The 16,777-nt window shown below is 47.4% G+C and overlaps 1 protein-coding gene across 2 annotated transcripts in view; it reads left to right on the forward strand.

The window, feature by feature from the left end:
- LOC145417459 (organic cation transporter protein-like) overlaps positions 1 to 3,178 on the forward strand; it is a 330,895-nt gene extending 327,717 nt beyond the window's left edge. For both annotated transcript variants that reach the window (XM_080286154.1, XM_080286155.1), the window contains 2 exons: positions 1,951 to 2,087; positions 3,064 to 3,178. In XM_080286154.1, coding sequence (XP_080142280.1) covers positions 1,951 to 2,087; positions 3,064 to 3,157 — 231 coding nt within the window. In that variant the 3' untranslated portion in view covers positions 3,158 to 3,178. The remainder of the gene's footprint in view (positions 1 to 1,950; positions 2,088 to 3,063) is intronic.
- Positions 3,179 to 16,777: the final 13,599 nt, after the last annotated feature.

Consider the following 16,777-nt stretch of genomic DNA (forward strand, 5'->3'; position numbering starts at 1 on the left):
CATACTGCCCATCTCAGCTTTACACAGGTATAGTACATAAACACATGGCTGCCACAGCCATCAAACACCTTCAGCTGAACAGCACCTTTCATGAACCTGTTCCAGTTGTTTCTTCCTCAGAAACTGCCCTTCCCTTAGAGACTTAAGACCATCTTCTCAGGCAGCAGTGTGGCTGTCACCTTTTCTACTTCAGTATCAACACAGTGTACAATTGGCAAAGTCCACTTTGCCCTCACTCTAATATAGCCCCTCAGACCACATCACACTTACCTGCTGCACCTTATTCTCACAACAGAGTCAGATGTTCAACATAACCGCAGTGAGAAATTGTCGTGCAACAGCAAAAATTTTATGAAAAGGTTAGACTGTTGTCATCAGACAAGTATTCAGACTGGTGAATTAGGGGACTCCAACTGGATGTGGTTCATTAAGGTCTCATTTTGAGGGATATTTAGGGCTTATTGCTCACATTTTGCCACTGCTGGGTGAGTGACTGGTTACTTACCTTAAATGACTGAACCGAGAAGCTCATGATGGGGCAGTACTGGACTGTATGGAATTGGATGATGGATGGATAAATGAAGATCATACTGAAGGGGTCAGTGAAGATACTGTAGTTTATAACCCAGTGACTATGAATAGTCTCCTGAATAAGACACAAAGCATCAAGACATTAAAGAAAAAAAAAAAAAAAATCTCTACTGGTTGGGTTAAGGACAAACCACTACACCCGTGCAGTTAGTTCCTTCAGTTCGATTATGTTTTTTTAGTTAGTCTTTTTTTCTATGAGACATTTCATATCACAAGGGGAGGGACTGAAAGTTGTTATTGGGTTAATGGAAGCTGTTTCTAACCAGGTCTCTACAGATAGTTTCTCTGAAATTTAACAAAATGGCCTGGAGGTTGCAAAAATATAATTGTATTGTGTGATTAAAGGGATTTAGAAAAATTATATGTGGTAACTGTAGCCTTAGGTTCATTTTAAATATGAATCCAGTGGACTGCAGGCAGAAGGTGCCTCCTTCGGCTGTTCTCCATCCCCCTTTCGGGACATTTGTACAACTTATGACAGATCAGCCTGGCTGTACCTGTATCACTGGCACCACTGAAACCATCCTTCACCAGCAGCCATGTAATACAGTATCTGTCCCTCTGAACGTAGTACTGTATATCATATGTCATACCCTGTAGCTGGGATATCCTTCTAAAGTTAGATGTAGAACAAGATTATTCAACTGGTGGCCTGTGGGCCAAATCCAGTCCTTGAGTCATTTTTGTTTGGCTCTTAGACTGACTCAAGAAGAATTGAATAAACAAGCAAACAAAGTTTTGCATTTTTCCTTTTATTTATGTATTTAGCAGAGAAGGTAAACACAAATAATAAATGAATTTCTCATTTCTTCTTGTACAATATATGTGTTTAGATAGAGGGAAAAAATAGAGATAAAATAATGTATGGCTCTTTTGTTAATCTGAGTTTCATAATTTGGCTCTACTTCTAGAGTACTGTAGTTGAATAGCCTTGGTGTAAACTATCTTAAAATAAGATTCTTTTTTCATATTTCCTTTAGCTTATATTTTCTAGTTACTGTTTTAGTGCCCTGGATGGTAACATCAATCATAGGGTGGTTATACTGTCCAGTTATACAAATTCTGTTTAATTCCCTCCCTGTTCTCTGAAAGGAGGATGATAAACTGCATAAAGCGGGTAGCTTCAGCCTTGAATCTACTGGGTTCATGTTCAGATGAACCTTGGTCTACAGCTACTGTTCTTGTTCTCTTAATTTCATCCATTTGCTCTGGTATTCAGCCACTACTTTCTGTAACACAGTCATGATTCTGTGGCTCATTCTTAGCTGAATAAAGTAGTGTGGTGTCAGCTGGGAAAAAAAAATTAAGACATTATAACCATGAGAGCTAATTCATATATCCACTCTGCTATCCCTGCAGTCTCAGACCTACAAGCCCCTGCCTCTGCTAATTTTTGGTGTGATGTCCATCATTTCTGGTTGCCTCATCGTCCTCTTGCCTGAAACAGTTGGATGCGAATTGCCTCAAACACTGCAGGAGAGTGAGGACTTTGGCAAGTAAGTTGGAGTAGAAGTAGGGTAGAAGCTACAGCTATACAGTACTTTGTTTGATGGTGTAATTACTAAAAGGTGCTTGTTGAAGTGGAAGCCATACAGACTTGATCCTCAAGAGGTATTTTGATCATGTAAATCTGTCAAGAAAAGTAAGCTGCTTTTCTGACCTAAATGCACACTGCTGGGCTGTGGTAGCCTGGCTTCGGGTCCCTACATCATGAAGGGGATACTGTAATGTGAGATCTGGTGCCTGTTTACCATTTACATGTTGTGTATTAGATGAAGATTTAAACAAGTAACTGAACCACAGGTTCCATATGAGGGGAATATACTATGCTATTTCCTTTTTGTTCTTTTTCGTTCATCATTATAACCCTGTTTCTTCTGTTAAAACAGGGAGGGGAGGAATAAAAATATAACTTTTATGTCACTTTTAGGGCATAAACAGAGTAGAAATGAGATCCTACATGGTCTTGACCTTTCCAGTCTCAGGGATTAAGAGGCTGTGGGGTCACCATATCTGTACACTAATATAAGCATAGAGTTTTGTAGCCAAGTACTCCCATCTCATTTTATTGTCCTTTGGAACATGCAGGTAATATATAGCCAGTATTCTTTCATATTCCTGTTCACTATTTGGTTAAATAAGTCTGCCAAATGGTTTCCTGTACACCAGAAAACCATGTACTACATTGGGTGGCAACCAAACTATGGCACCTGGTGGTTTAGTGGGTAAGCAAGGCACTCCAACCAGATAGAGCCTGTTTCAGTTTATATCCAAGGGATGGTTGGGGTTTATTGCATTCATAATGCCACCCAGGAATGAGTGAGGCTGGTCACTCTCATCTTAAATGACAGGACCAGCTTGCCTAGCCCCGGCCTCCGATACTCATCATGGGGCAACACAGGATATGATGATGATGATGCAGATATGACAGGAAAATATTTAATGGTACAATATTCTTGTTTTTTCTTTCAGAGACCAGCCAGTCTTCTACTTTGCCTGCTTTAACAAGAAGAAAAGTGAAACAACAGATGCTGAGAATAATCCAAATGAAGAGGGTCGATATTAGCACAAATTTATCATTCAGAAAATATATACAATATACATATATACGGTAGGTCTCGGGACACAGTATTAGACATAAGGCCGTAATTGGGGGAACTTTTTAGCAATAACCAGCCCTCATGAGTAACGAAATATAGGCAGATTACTTAATAAACGACTCTTATCATGATCCACAGTCTCGCACATAAGCAGCTTAATTTTATAACTGAAAGTAAGGCCTCTGGGACTTGTGCAGAACTATGGTAACTGAAAGAGGTTTATCTGGAGTGCATGACAACTTCTCTACAACACGATATTTTATCAGGATGCATGGTGTTCTAAAATTAATGTGTGTCTGCGTGCTGAACAGAATGCTTACTGTTTTTAAGTATGCCTGAATGTTCACAATATAATTTTTTAGTGACCAGTAAAGCTCCATATTGTTTCAGTAATATCACACTCAATTTTATGGGGTCAGGCTTGCTGATGAATCAGGGGGTGAGGGAGGGTAATTTAATTAAAGTAAAATGGAAAAGAGGAGGATAAAGTAGGTAAAGAAGATAATGCTCATAATCAGGAGCATGAAAAATGATGAACTGAAACTGTGAGTATGATCTTAGCACTTTTTAATGGCAGACATCTATTCAGTTGAGTACTCCTATTTTTAAGGGTTCTGGGTCAGTATGAGTGACTTTTTTTTTTTCTTTCTTTCTTTTTTTTTAGCCTATAGAACAGCCATTATTAAATCTTTTTTGTCCAGTGATGTGATTATATTGATTAATAATGACTCGCTGTTCATAATTACATCTGCAGATTCATATGGCTCACTGTACTTGTGTAGTGACACAAGTACAGTATAGTTTTACAATGATGACAGTATAGTGCAAAGGTTGGAGGCTTGTTGTAATATATGGATATTTTTATCATGAGTTTATTTATGACCACTAATGATATGTCTAAATGTATCCTAATTTCAGCCATAATATGAATATGGATAATGTATATTATATTCTAGACTTATGGAGTGAATGGTCACAATGGTTCCAAGGCATTGTTCAGGGTTACATAACAACGGAAAAATGTGGATTAGAATGTAGCCTACAGTTCCAAAGAAGAGTTCTCTTCCATCCATTCATTCATCATCCAATTCTGTGTAGCCCCATGAGGAGCATAGAAGCCCAGGGTTAGGCAAGTTGGTCCTGACATTTAAGATGAGAGTGACCAGCCTCACTGATCCCTGAGTAGCATTAGGTGACCAGTAAACCCTAACCACTCCTTGGATATGAACCTACATATGCCCAATCCAATTGGAGCACCTTAATTACCCACTAAACCACCAGGTGCCCTAATTTGGTTATATGGTTACCATCCAGCATAGTAAATGGTTTCCTGGTGTACAGGAAACCATTTGGCCTGTCAATCAGTGTAGAGTCACCCACAGGCAAAAGGAAGAGGAATGCATGAAGGAAAGAACGACAGAAGAGAGAGTGTAAAGTCACCCGTGGACAGAAGGAAAAGGAAAGAAAGACAGAAGAGGAAGGATGGAAGAGAGAAAAGGGCAGACACCCAAAGCAGCACTACATTGAGTGAGTGGATGGTGAGCACCCCCACCTAGTTCTCTTCCATCTGCAATATTTTATTACCATGAATCACCAGTATGTATATATATATATATATATATATATATATATATATATATATATATCATCAGCATCAGCATCAGCTGTTTGAGTATCCACTGCAGGACCGACCTATCCCGACTGAAGTCGAGATGATACAGCCAATGTATCTCTACCAAGTGGCTTAGGCTGTCTGGAAGAGATTGTATGTAGGGTGAGAAGTGCTTGTAATTGTAATTGTAGTGTTGGAGTGGCTTTGGATGTGTGGGTAGTCTGTGAACCAAGTGTAATCTGCCCATGCAAGCCGACTGGGTGCAAGCATACTTTATAGTAAACAACACTGGTTCAACCACAGCACCCCTTGTGTCCACCAATGCAGTACGTGGCCAGGTGAACACTCCCAAAGTTTATTACACTGGCAGGACATGAACCCTGGTTCACCCGTGTACAAAACGCACACTCTACCACTGTACCACAGAGGCTCTATATATATATATATATATATATATATATATATATATATATATACGTATATATATATATATATATATATATATATATATATATATATATATATACGTATATATATATATATATATATATATATATATATATATATATATATATATATATATATATATATATATATACTCTATATATATATATATATATATATATATATATATACGTATATATATATATATATATATATATATATTTATTTATTTATTTATATTTATATTATACAGGTATAGATAGATATAGATATATAGGTACCTGAGTGAATTTGAAGGATGGAGGAGGTGAGGTAAGCCAAGGAGAAGGTGGAGATATATGGTGGATGAGTGTGTGAGGAAGAGAGGTTTGGAAGTCGGTGAGGCTAGGGAACTTACAAGAGATCGAGCTGACTGGATGAATGTTGTGAGGAGAGGTGCATGATCAGGGGTTTTGGCACCCCTTTTTAATCTGGTAGCGTCCGGATTGACTCAATCGGATACATTTATGTGAAGCTACAGAACGTAGTGAATGTTTTGGCATATCCAATAGAGCCAGGATTCCAGGGGCTTGAATGATGAGTGAATGGAAGCGTGGCCCATTGGATTGGGCAAATTTGGGCTGTCTGGACATTGCTACTCCTCACGCTGCCCTTGGGTGGGAAAGGAGGTTCGGATGATGATGATGATATACAGTGTATATATATATATATATATATATATATATATAAAATGATTCACATTGTAGGTATTGACCAAGGATATTTTCAAGCACAGTTACTTATTCTGTACTCCATGTCAGCTGATGTATCCATGGAGCCACACCCTCCCAGTTGCAGTCTAAGAATCATGGAAAGTCAGTGCAAAATTTACTGATAAAATAAATTACATGCTGTGTGACACAGAACATAAAATTTACGTGCTGTGAGACACATCACCATATCTGAACAGGAAGAGAGTTATTGTAGTTGATTAAATGCAACTGTTGGAAGGTTTGAATCTTTGGACATGTTGGCTAGCACATAGTTATTGTGATAAATCATTTCAGTGAGTTTTCATGCTGTCACATCAAAATAGACGTCACAGAAAGGAAATTAACACTTGCTGATAGATATAGGCTACATGTTTAGCATTGTCCAGTCCCTTCCCGGTCTTAAAACATAATGTATGACATTATGCAGCTTATCAGACTGCATGTAAACTCTTCCAAGTTATGTCATCATTAAGGTGGGCCCCTCATAGAATATGTCTGTCCTTCTCTTCGGGGTTTAACCCCAAATTTTTAATTTCAATTTTCATGTGTAATTCTGATAAGGTACACTACAGTATTTAATTTTTAAGGAACTCATAATAAAGGCTCTGCTGTTTTGGAGAGGCTGATTGTTAAATTCTATCCTCTTGTTGGCTGTTGTTTGACCAGGTGATTAGACAGTAATTAATTATTCCACTGCTGCTTTGAAGTCATATGGCTGAGAGAAGAGGATTTAAAACTGTGATAATAAACCTTTTTTAAGCAGTTTTGTGTTTTGCTCTTATATTTTAGTTAAGTGATTAGTGCAGATTTTTTTTTAATTTGTTTTTCATGTACACTAGGATCAAAATTGATCTTTACACTGGTGACCTGTACATACATGTATATATGAACAAAATGTATTTTATATAGTCCTTGTCCATATGGTTGGTATGCCTGAGATATGGGCATATGCAGGTGCCAATGATATATATATTTGACAATATTGATGTATAAGTTTGCAGATATTCAACGGTGTTAGTGTAAAGATCATTTTTGACCTGAGTGTACAGCATATTTTTTTTTTACTTTTTCAAAACCTTTCATGTTTGTACTCGAGATTAATCTCTCTCTCTCTCAAAAAAAAATAAAAAATAAAAAAATAAATAAATAAACCCAATGGAACTCACATGTTACACTGACATGCCATTAGTGTCATCATTCAAACACTTCACTGCATCTTTCTTTATGCTGTTACCTGCTTCACTAAAGTGAGCACTTATTTTTGTTGTGTTATGGCTACTACAAGATTATTTTACTTAAGAAGGGCATCTTGCAGTGAAGAACTAATAAAGGATGTACTGGTAATTATGTTACCTTACCAGTTTGAAAAGTTTCCCCTAAGCTGAATAAAAGTCTGAAGATAGCACACAATAAAATAATGACCTCACTGTAATGACAATGAATACCATCTTCTTTGGTGTTTGATAACCTTTGGAGCAGTTACCATAGAACCATTGTATACTGTATTGTACAGTATTAACACTCAACCTTTGCAGCCATGAGTAGATTAATGGAGACAGTACCAACACTTCCAGTCGTCTGTGACTCGTATGTTGACCCAAATAGAACACTGGAGTTGACAACATGGCTGCGTTTCAACAGGCCTTAGCGCCACAGAGTGGTCTTGGGGTAGTGGGGGTAGCAGTGAAACCACCAAACACCTGGAGTGCAAATTCGCTTTTACTCTAGATATCCTTCTTTCAGAGCACAATAATTGGAATAATACTGTTATGCTGGATATTTTTAGATCGACTTCTCACTCTAAAGACACCAGCGACTGATCGGGGTCCTCTTTCTAGACCGGAAGTAGAACACTTACAAAGGAACAGGGCATATAAACTCGGCAGTATACCTTAACACATCTATTGTCTCAGTTCAATTCCCTTTCAATATACATACAAAGATACACCGAATATGGATGGGGTAAAGTAGTGCTAACATAACATATCACATGGGCACGGTATTGATGCCTGAGTCAGCGTACAATTTCCTTTCAATACACATATATAACATATCACATGGGCATGGTATTGATGCCTGAGGCAGTGCACAATTTCCTTTCAATACACATATCAAGATACACTGAACATGAATAGGGTAAAGTGACAAGTTAATAAATACTAGCATAACATATCACATGGGCACGTTATTTATACCTGAGTCAATGCATGAGAGAATGTCACATAGCCATGGTGACACTGTTCACACACTCTGTCTTTAGGACTGCACTTGGTAGGTTAGTCTCTTGGCCACACAGTAGTACATTACCCTGGTTCCAGAGAGCTTAGGCATAAACACAGTACTTTGAATAAACTGGAGTAGAGACCTTTGTGTATTGTTTCTGTCCCATTGTTTGTATCACTTATAGTTACTTTCACTTTTTAAGTCTTTAGCACGACTCTGGGAGTTGATGTCATCACTGGGCTACTGAGGCCTGGGTTTAACTGGTGGTGCCTGGGAGTGGGAGGGGGCCCTTCTGGGAAGCCCTCCTATAGAAGGCACAGGACATCTCTCGGGGGCGTCGCAGCCCGGGCGCTTGTCTGGTCTGGGGTGCAGGGAGGCCCTTTCCTGTGTGGGCCTCAACCTGGTAAGGGGCCCTCGGGACTGGGGCCAAACAGCATCAGGAGTCGGGCCTGCCGCTTCTTATTCCTGGCAGAGGACTGACGGGGAGTGGGGCCGGAGCGGTCCCGCCTTGGGGTCTGCAGGCTGGCCCTGGGAGGCCTGGAGCTGCGGTCGCCTCTAGGTTGGGGCGCCGTCAGGGGTTGACTGCGGCACCTCTCCTGCAGGGCATCCATCAGGATCCGGCGTCGTCCAGGGGCAGACAGTAGGACATGAACCCTGCCTTCAGTGACAGGACCTCGCCACCACTCCTGGAATGGCAGCACCTCTGGGGAACCACACCTGGAAGGAGAGAGAGAGAAGGGCATCCCAAGCAACCGAGGGGTAGTGACCAGGCCGTGCAAGGGACCTTCTCCTCCATGAGAACCCTCAAGACTGTGGATGAAGGGCATACAGTGGCCGTCCCTTCACCGACACGTACAGTGGTCATCGTCGCAGTTCCACAGCCCCTTGGGGTAGCAGCAGAAGGACGTAAAGTGGCCGTTCCTTCCCCGGTACGTACAGTGGCTGTTACCGCAATGCTGCTTCTGAAGGAGGAAGAGGCAGATGAGGGATGTACAGTGACCATTCCCTCCCTGGCACGTACAGTGGCCATTCCCTCCCCGGCACGTACAGTGGCCATTGCCGTGGGTCTGCCTGCCCAACGGGAAGTAGCTGAGGGGCGTACAGTGGCCGTTCTCTCCCTGATATGTACAGTGGCCGTTACCACAGTGCTACTCCTGTAGGAGGAGGAGGAAGTGGATGAGGGACATACAGTGGCCGTTCCCTCCCTGACACGTACAGTTGCCGTCGTCGCGGTTCCACAGCTGAGGGACGTACAGTGGCCGTTCCCTCCCAGGTACGCACAGTGGCCGTTGCCGCGGTGCTGCCTGGGACTGTATCTGGAGCAGTCCCACCCCAATCCTGCCGAGAAGTAGTGTCGCATTTCTGCGTTGCAGTTGGGTAGGTTAAGGGGAAGAGGGACACAAGGTCGGGGCGCCCCAGTGCCCATCTTGCTCTGGGCCAGTCCCGCACTCACCTGGCCCGCCGTGGTGTCCTCCTGGGGTGGGGGTAGGGCTGCGGCTCCATAGCGGGATGGGGGGTCCAGTGGCGGAGGCACGCATATTAAATACCTTAATACAGTAATTAGAATGCAGTACAGTATAGTGCCGCAGGGGATGCCCCGACACCCTCACAAGGACCCTATAGTGGAGCAACGACAGTGCGCCGGGACTCGGAACGACAACGGCATAAGTTTGCCCGGGCCTCACGCCCCTATGACCCGGAGCTCACCTGCCGCCACCATAGCAGGAATACCAGACTACCTTCCGGGTGAGCCTTCCCCAACCAGCTTCGGGGTGGAGCTGTTCCTCCAGCTCCTGCCAGCATCCCTGAGACGGCCTTGTAGCCGCTCAACCCTCCCGAAGGAGACGGCCTGTAGCCGCTCTGAGGGAAATCAGGAGACAGCCTGTAGCCTCTCTGAAGGTGCTCTTCTCGAGACAGCCTGTAGCCGCTCAACCCTCCTGAAGGAGACGGCCTGTAGCCGCTCCGAAGGTGCCCTTCTTGAGACGCCCTGCAGCCGCTCAACCCTCCTGAAGGAGACGGCCTGTAGCTGCTCTGAGGGAAATCAGGAGACGGCCTGTAGCCGCTCCGAAGGTGCCCTTCTTGAGACGCCCTGTAGCCGCTCAACCCTCCTGAAGGAGACGGCCTGTAGCTGCTCTGAGGGAAATCAGGAGACGGCCTGTAGCCGGTCCGAAGGTGCCCTTGGGTCTGCTGGTAGCTGCTCTCCCCCCCCCAAGGCCACGGCCAGTAGCCGGGTCTTGGTGACGGCTGGTAGCCGCTCCCCTAGAAGGACACGGCCAGTAACCAGGCCCTACGGTAGGAGACGGCCTGTAGCTGCTCCTCCGTCAAGAGCTGACGCCTGTTCTCCAATCTACCACACAGAGGGAGTCCCGAGCCTAGATGAATACTGGAGAGGCCCTGTGAATTCCCCTGGCCTTTGCTCCCTGCAACCGGCTCTGGAGAAGACCCCGACGCAGGCCGGTGCCGCAGCCCCTTCCTGACGGCGCTGCCAAGCATCAGGGACCGCAGCCCTCGGAAACCCCAGACCGCCCCCAGGACTCCCGGGCGGGAACTCCCCGCACCCCAAAGCTGGAGATCTTCATCCTCCGTCAGGTACCTAAGTGAGAAGTTCAGGCAGTTATTTAGCCCCAGCCCCGAGAGCACGGGGCCCTTCGCCACCAGCAGCCCCAGATGAGAGAGGACACTCCTGCGCATGATCCCGTGGCCCCTGGATGTACAGGCCCCTGGTGGAACCCAGCCCTATCAAAAGTAAGGGTGTGACACCACCGCTGCCCTTTTACCTGACCGCCACGATGCCCAGATCCAAAAGGAGTGATAGTGATAGTACAGTGTCCGTGACCCAGTAAAACAGAGGCAGGGCAAAGAGCTAACTAACGGAAGTCAGTGATAATACCGAAGTGGTGGAGTGAGTAACAGTGACAGTTGTAACCGCGAACACGGCCACCCAGTGAGAGACGGGTCTATCATAGTGAATACGCTACCACCAGATAATACCTCCTAATACAAAAACTGTATCCAGACCCCAGTGCCAAAGACACACTTACCAACAGGAAACAATATCAGCGACTCTACGAAAATAATTATAAAACCCCAACTTCCTATAACTAATAATACATAAACCTCTGCCCGAAGTGGTATTCATTTTGATCCGAGCAGTATCCTGCGCGATACTGATAACCCATATCTAGACTTAAGAGTTATAATTGTCCAGTGTATCTGTATCAGTGACATCTACTCGTTCCCCTGTCCAACTTAGTAATACACGTGTAAGGTTGTTGCCTTGAGTTTTTGTGTCCTACCTCTCTCCTATTTGTCTAAGCTCCGGTCTAGAAAGAGAGCCCCACTACACACTAGGCGTTTACGGGGTACACTGGTGGACTGCGGTGGTTCTTGACCCAGGCATACGAGAGAGGTAATTAGGAAATACTGAAAAATGGCAACTAAACCGCATGTGCAATTACTAAGTTCGACCCCGAACAGTATGATGTTCACACATACCTGGAAATTATTAAACCTTTGCTAGATATCGGTTTCGAGGATGACAAGCAGAAAATTGCAGTTACACTCCCGCTACTGGGCAAAGCGGCAGCTAATATAGCAACCAAGATCGTCCCGGGGCTCACCTGGCAGAATTTCACGAAACTCGTGATCCAAGCCATCACCCCATCACTAGGTAAAGTGGTGGCGCTATCCCAACTGGATAGTTTAACTTTCGATGGCAACTTAGACGATACTTTAATCCAGGCACTGCTGCCTACCCGGAGGCAGATGACGCAACCCGGGAACAACTCATGTTTCACCCACTTATCAGGATCCTCCCCAGTTTCATCAAGGAAAATTTTATTATACATAACCCTATGGGAGACCTGGACAAAGATATCCAAGTAACGAGGCGCCTTCTAGCCATCCACTCCACCCCTCAACACATCGGCGCAATCGATCAGTTTCCCACGGGCATCATCGCGATCGACCCATGGAAATTTTCTGCTTGCAGCCACGGATGCCCCATTAACGACATCCGCAAGCAGCTCAAAGCTGCCTGGTGCAGTAGAACGACTGAGGGTGCCTACAAGCCGCCCCACCACACGCCAATTGCCCCGAGCTTAGGGGAAACAGAAACAGAAAGAAAAAGCAGAGAAGGCGCCAACCACCGTCCTCGCACCCCTCTATCCTAGCGGGGGCCACCTCACATCCCCCCCTCAGTCTATGACGGGGAAACAGCACGTTTCCTTTCACTCTCCTTCTATCTCTTCTCTTTTACCCTCCTCTTTCTCTGATCCACCCTCACCCACCTCCTCTTTTCCGTTCACCTCCCCTGCCCCACCCTCAACCACACCATCCCCACGGACCCCCAGCTCGTCCTCAGTAACCTCAACAGATGCCTCGCCGCTTACCACACCCCGCACCTCGCCACCCACCACTCCATCACGAGCTCAACCCCCTGCTAGCACCTACACCGCCCCATCACCGAACATCCAGACAACACCGCGAGGCTGCACCTCTCCCCCACCACCGGCTCCTTCACCGCCCACACCTCACCTCGCCTTTCCTCACCTCCGACGACACACACCACCGGCCACACCCCACTCCTCAGCCCCTGACACCCCACCACCGCCACCAATACAACCAACTCCAGCCAAGCCACCACAGTTCCAGCACCGTGCACTGCCCACCACCACTCCCACATCCGCACCATCCCCTGGCTTCGCACCCATCCCCCACCCCACACTGCGAGCACAGAACCCTGCTACCGCCCAAACCATCCTACCACCAAACACCGGGACGGGGCCACAAGACCGCACTCTCTCCTCACCACCCACACCTCAAGCCACCTTACCTGCCACCTCACCACCGCTACTGACCTCCAGTGCCAGAGCACCCTCACACACCACCCACCTCAAGCCCTACCGCTTCGCCCACACCCACCATCGGAGCGCCGCCTGAAACTACCCCACCCTGGCGCACCACTTCCACCACCACGCCACACGCTGCCACAGCACCAAAGGGCCGCGCACTCACCCCACCACTCACTCCCACCCTAAAACCTGCCCTCAACCCGCTCTGGCCACCTTCCAAAACCGCCCGCAAGATACACCACCCCCTCCCCAATCCCAACTCTGCCTTCCCCACCATGAACCACAGGCCGCCAACCCTCCCCCTGACTCCTATGATTGCTACATCTCCCCCCCCCTCCTCTCTATCCCTCCCCCGCCGCCTCCACCTCACCTCCCATCACCCCGCCTCATGTCTCGCCTGATAACTCACCGACACCACCAACTTCCTGCCGCTTCCCCACATGCTCACCACCCGCCGCCTCCTTTCCCATGCCCAGCGCCGCGTGTCCCGCCCACACCTTCGCACCCCCTCTGCCCACCACACCCTCGCCCCAGCCATCACCCACCACCGCCCCTGCAACTTCCAGCCCGCCGCCCGCACACACCCCCAACCACCCATTCACCCTACACCCCGTTCCCCCCGCCGTGCCACCTACATCCCTACCACCCCACAGCCGCCCTCGCGTGCCCCGTGCACCTCACACACATGCCGACATCGTACACCCTCATCATCACCCATACCCACCCTCAAAACAATCATCACACGTTCCGGTCGCCTCTCCTGCCCACCTGCCCGATATACCCACTCTCCCACCCCACCCACCTCGCCGCAAAATCATACCCCTACCCCTGTCCTAAGTCATCTCACACTCATGATACACCAGGCACAAATCCCGGCCACCTACATTCCCCAGAGACACCACACCTCATTACCCCGGCATAAAACCCCGCACTCACCGTCCATCTCCAGCATTCAACACATCCCTGCACCGAGGACAACAACCAGTGCCATGAAGATTCGGCGAGCTGTATGGGCACCGCCCATTGGACGGAAACAACGAGTCCGAGGACCTCACCACCTCCTACGACTCCTCCATTCCTCCACTGACTCATCCACCCTCTTCCTCACCTGCGAAGAACAACAAGATAAGAACGCCACCGCAGCCTGGCACGCCCTCCTCCAACACCTACAGCCAGTCTACAACACCTATGACACCAAAATTTACCATCTCCAGTCACAGAGACGTGACTTTTTCCCAGCAGACAGTGGTAAAATGCAGTACAGTGCCACAGGGAGCGACCCAATACCCCCACAAGGAGCCCATAGAGGAGCAACGACAACGCGTCGGGACTCGGGACGACAACGGCATAAGTCCGCCCAGGCGGCATGCCCCTATGACCCGGAGCTTGCCCGCCACCACCATAGCAGGAATACCAGATTACCTTCTGGGCGAGCCTTCCCCAACCAGCTTCGGGGTGGAGCTGTTCCTCCAGCTCCTGCCAGCACCCCTGAGACGGCCTGTAGCCACTCAACCCTCCTCAAGGAGACTGCCTGTAGCCGCTCAACCCTCCTGAAGGAGATGGCCTGTAGCCACTCTGAGGGAAATGAGGAGACGGCCTGTAGCTGCTCTGAGGGAAATCAGGAGATGGCCGGTAGCCACTCCCGCCTTCTTCAGGAGACGGCCTGTAGCTGCTCTGAAGGTGCCCTTCTCGAGACGGCCTGTAGCCACTCAACCCTCCTGAAGGAGACGGCCTGTAGCCGCTCTGATAGGAATCGGGAGACGGCCTGTAGCTGCTCCAAAGGTGCCCTTGGGTCTGCTGGTAGCTGCTCTCCCCCCAAGGCCACGGCCAGTAGCTGGGCCTTGGCGACGGCCAGTAGCCGCGCCCCTAGAAGGACACGGCCAGTAACCGGGCCCTACAGCAGGAGACGGCCTATAGCTGCTCCTCCATCAAGAGCTGACGCCTGTTCTCCAATCTACAACACATAGGGAGTCCCGAGCCTAGATGAATACTGGATAGGGCCTGTGAATTCCCCTGGCCTTTGCTCCCTGCAACCGGCTCTGGAGAAGACCCACCTGACAGACCCTGATGCAGGCCGGTGCCACACCCCCTTCCTGACGGCGCCGCCAAGCACCAGGGACCGCAGCCCTCGGGAAACCCAGACCGCCCCCAGGACTCCCGGGCGGGAACTCCCCGCACCCCGACGCTGGAGATCTTCATCCTCCGTCAGGCACCTGAGTGAGAAGTTCAGGCAGTTATTCAGCCCCAGTCCTGAGGGCCGTACTCCCGCCCCCAGCCCCGAGAGTGCGGGACCCTTTGCCACCTGCAGCCCCGGACGAGAGAGGACGCCCCTGGCGTGATCACATGGCCCCTGGATGTAGAGGTCCCTGGTGGAATCCAGCCCCGTCAGTAGTAAGGCTGTGACACCTCCGCCGCCCTTTTACCTGACCGGTACGATGCCCAGATCCGAAAGAAGTGACAGTGATAGTACAGTGTCCGTGACCCAGTAAAATAGAGGCAGAGCAGGGTACTAACTAACGGAAGTCAGTGATAATATCAAAGTGGTCGAGTGAGTAACAGTGACAGTTGTAACCGCGAACACGGCCACCCAGTGAGAGACGGATCTATCATAGTGAATACGCTACCACAAGATAATACCTCCTAATACAAAAACCGTATCCAGACCCCAGTGCCAAAGACACACTTACCAACAGGAAACAATATCAGCGACTCTACGAATATATAAAACCCCAACTTCCTATAACTAATAATACATAAACCTCTGCCCGAAGTGCTATTCATTTTGATCCGAGCAGTATCCTGCCCGATACTGATAACCCATATCTAGACTTAAGAGTTTGACATCTACTCGTTCCCCTGTCCAACTTAGTAATACATGTGTAAGGTTGTTGCCTTGAGTTTTTGTGTCCTACCTCTCTCCTTTTTTTGTCTAAGCTCCGGTCTAGAAAGAGAGCCCCGCTGCACACTAGGCGTTTACGGGACGGGAAGCTGGCCCCTAAAACTGTAATGCTAGGTGAAAAAGGCCCGACTCCTCAGTCCTAGAACACCTGACGTGTAGCGGGGTCCTCTTCCGAGTCCGGGGCTTAGTGCAATAAAGAGAGGTAGGACACAAAAACTCCAGGCAATAACCATTACACGTACTCGTATATTACCACAGTCAGACACAGGACAAAAACAGCAGATAGTACAACACAATATATGGTGGATAATAAAACCTTAACGCTTAACTTGATAATCAGTATCTCACAGGATACTAGCTTAACAGACACTGATGCTAACACTCTAAATTTAGTGCACAGGTTTACTTGGAACACAGGGTCACGGTGCACGTGGGAGAATAGGAGTGGATCTCACACCGGGGGGGGGGGGGGAGAAGCGAGGGGTGACGTGTGGAGGGTCTGATTATAGTAATGGTAATATTAGGTGGAAATTGATGTTACAGATTCTGACTTGGTATTTTCTGGTAGCAGGGGGATTTTGATAACTGATTATATTGCTAGTCCAGGCTTTTACATACACACTGACTGCTGAGAGGAGATTTATTAGGGGAGGGTGGAAGGCACTGAGAGTCTCGTTATGTTTATGGTAATACAAGCGGGAGGGTATTATTAACACTTTCTCTTCACTATTTCCTGGTAGCAAAGGACGTTTGGATATTTTACTAAGGAGAATTTCTCGTGTTGGGAGTCTTACTAATTTTAT

The sequence above is a fragment of the Coenobita brevimanus genome, chromosome 110, assembly GCF_032717465.1.
Source record: "Coenobita brevimanus isolate Jiangsu-jjx chromosome 110, ASM3271746v2, whole genome shotgun sequence".
NCBI classification, from domain to species: domain Eukaryota; kingdom Metazoa; phylum Arthropoda; class Malacostraca; order Decapoda; family Coenobitidae; genus Coenobita; species Coenobita brevimanus.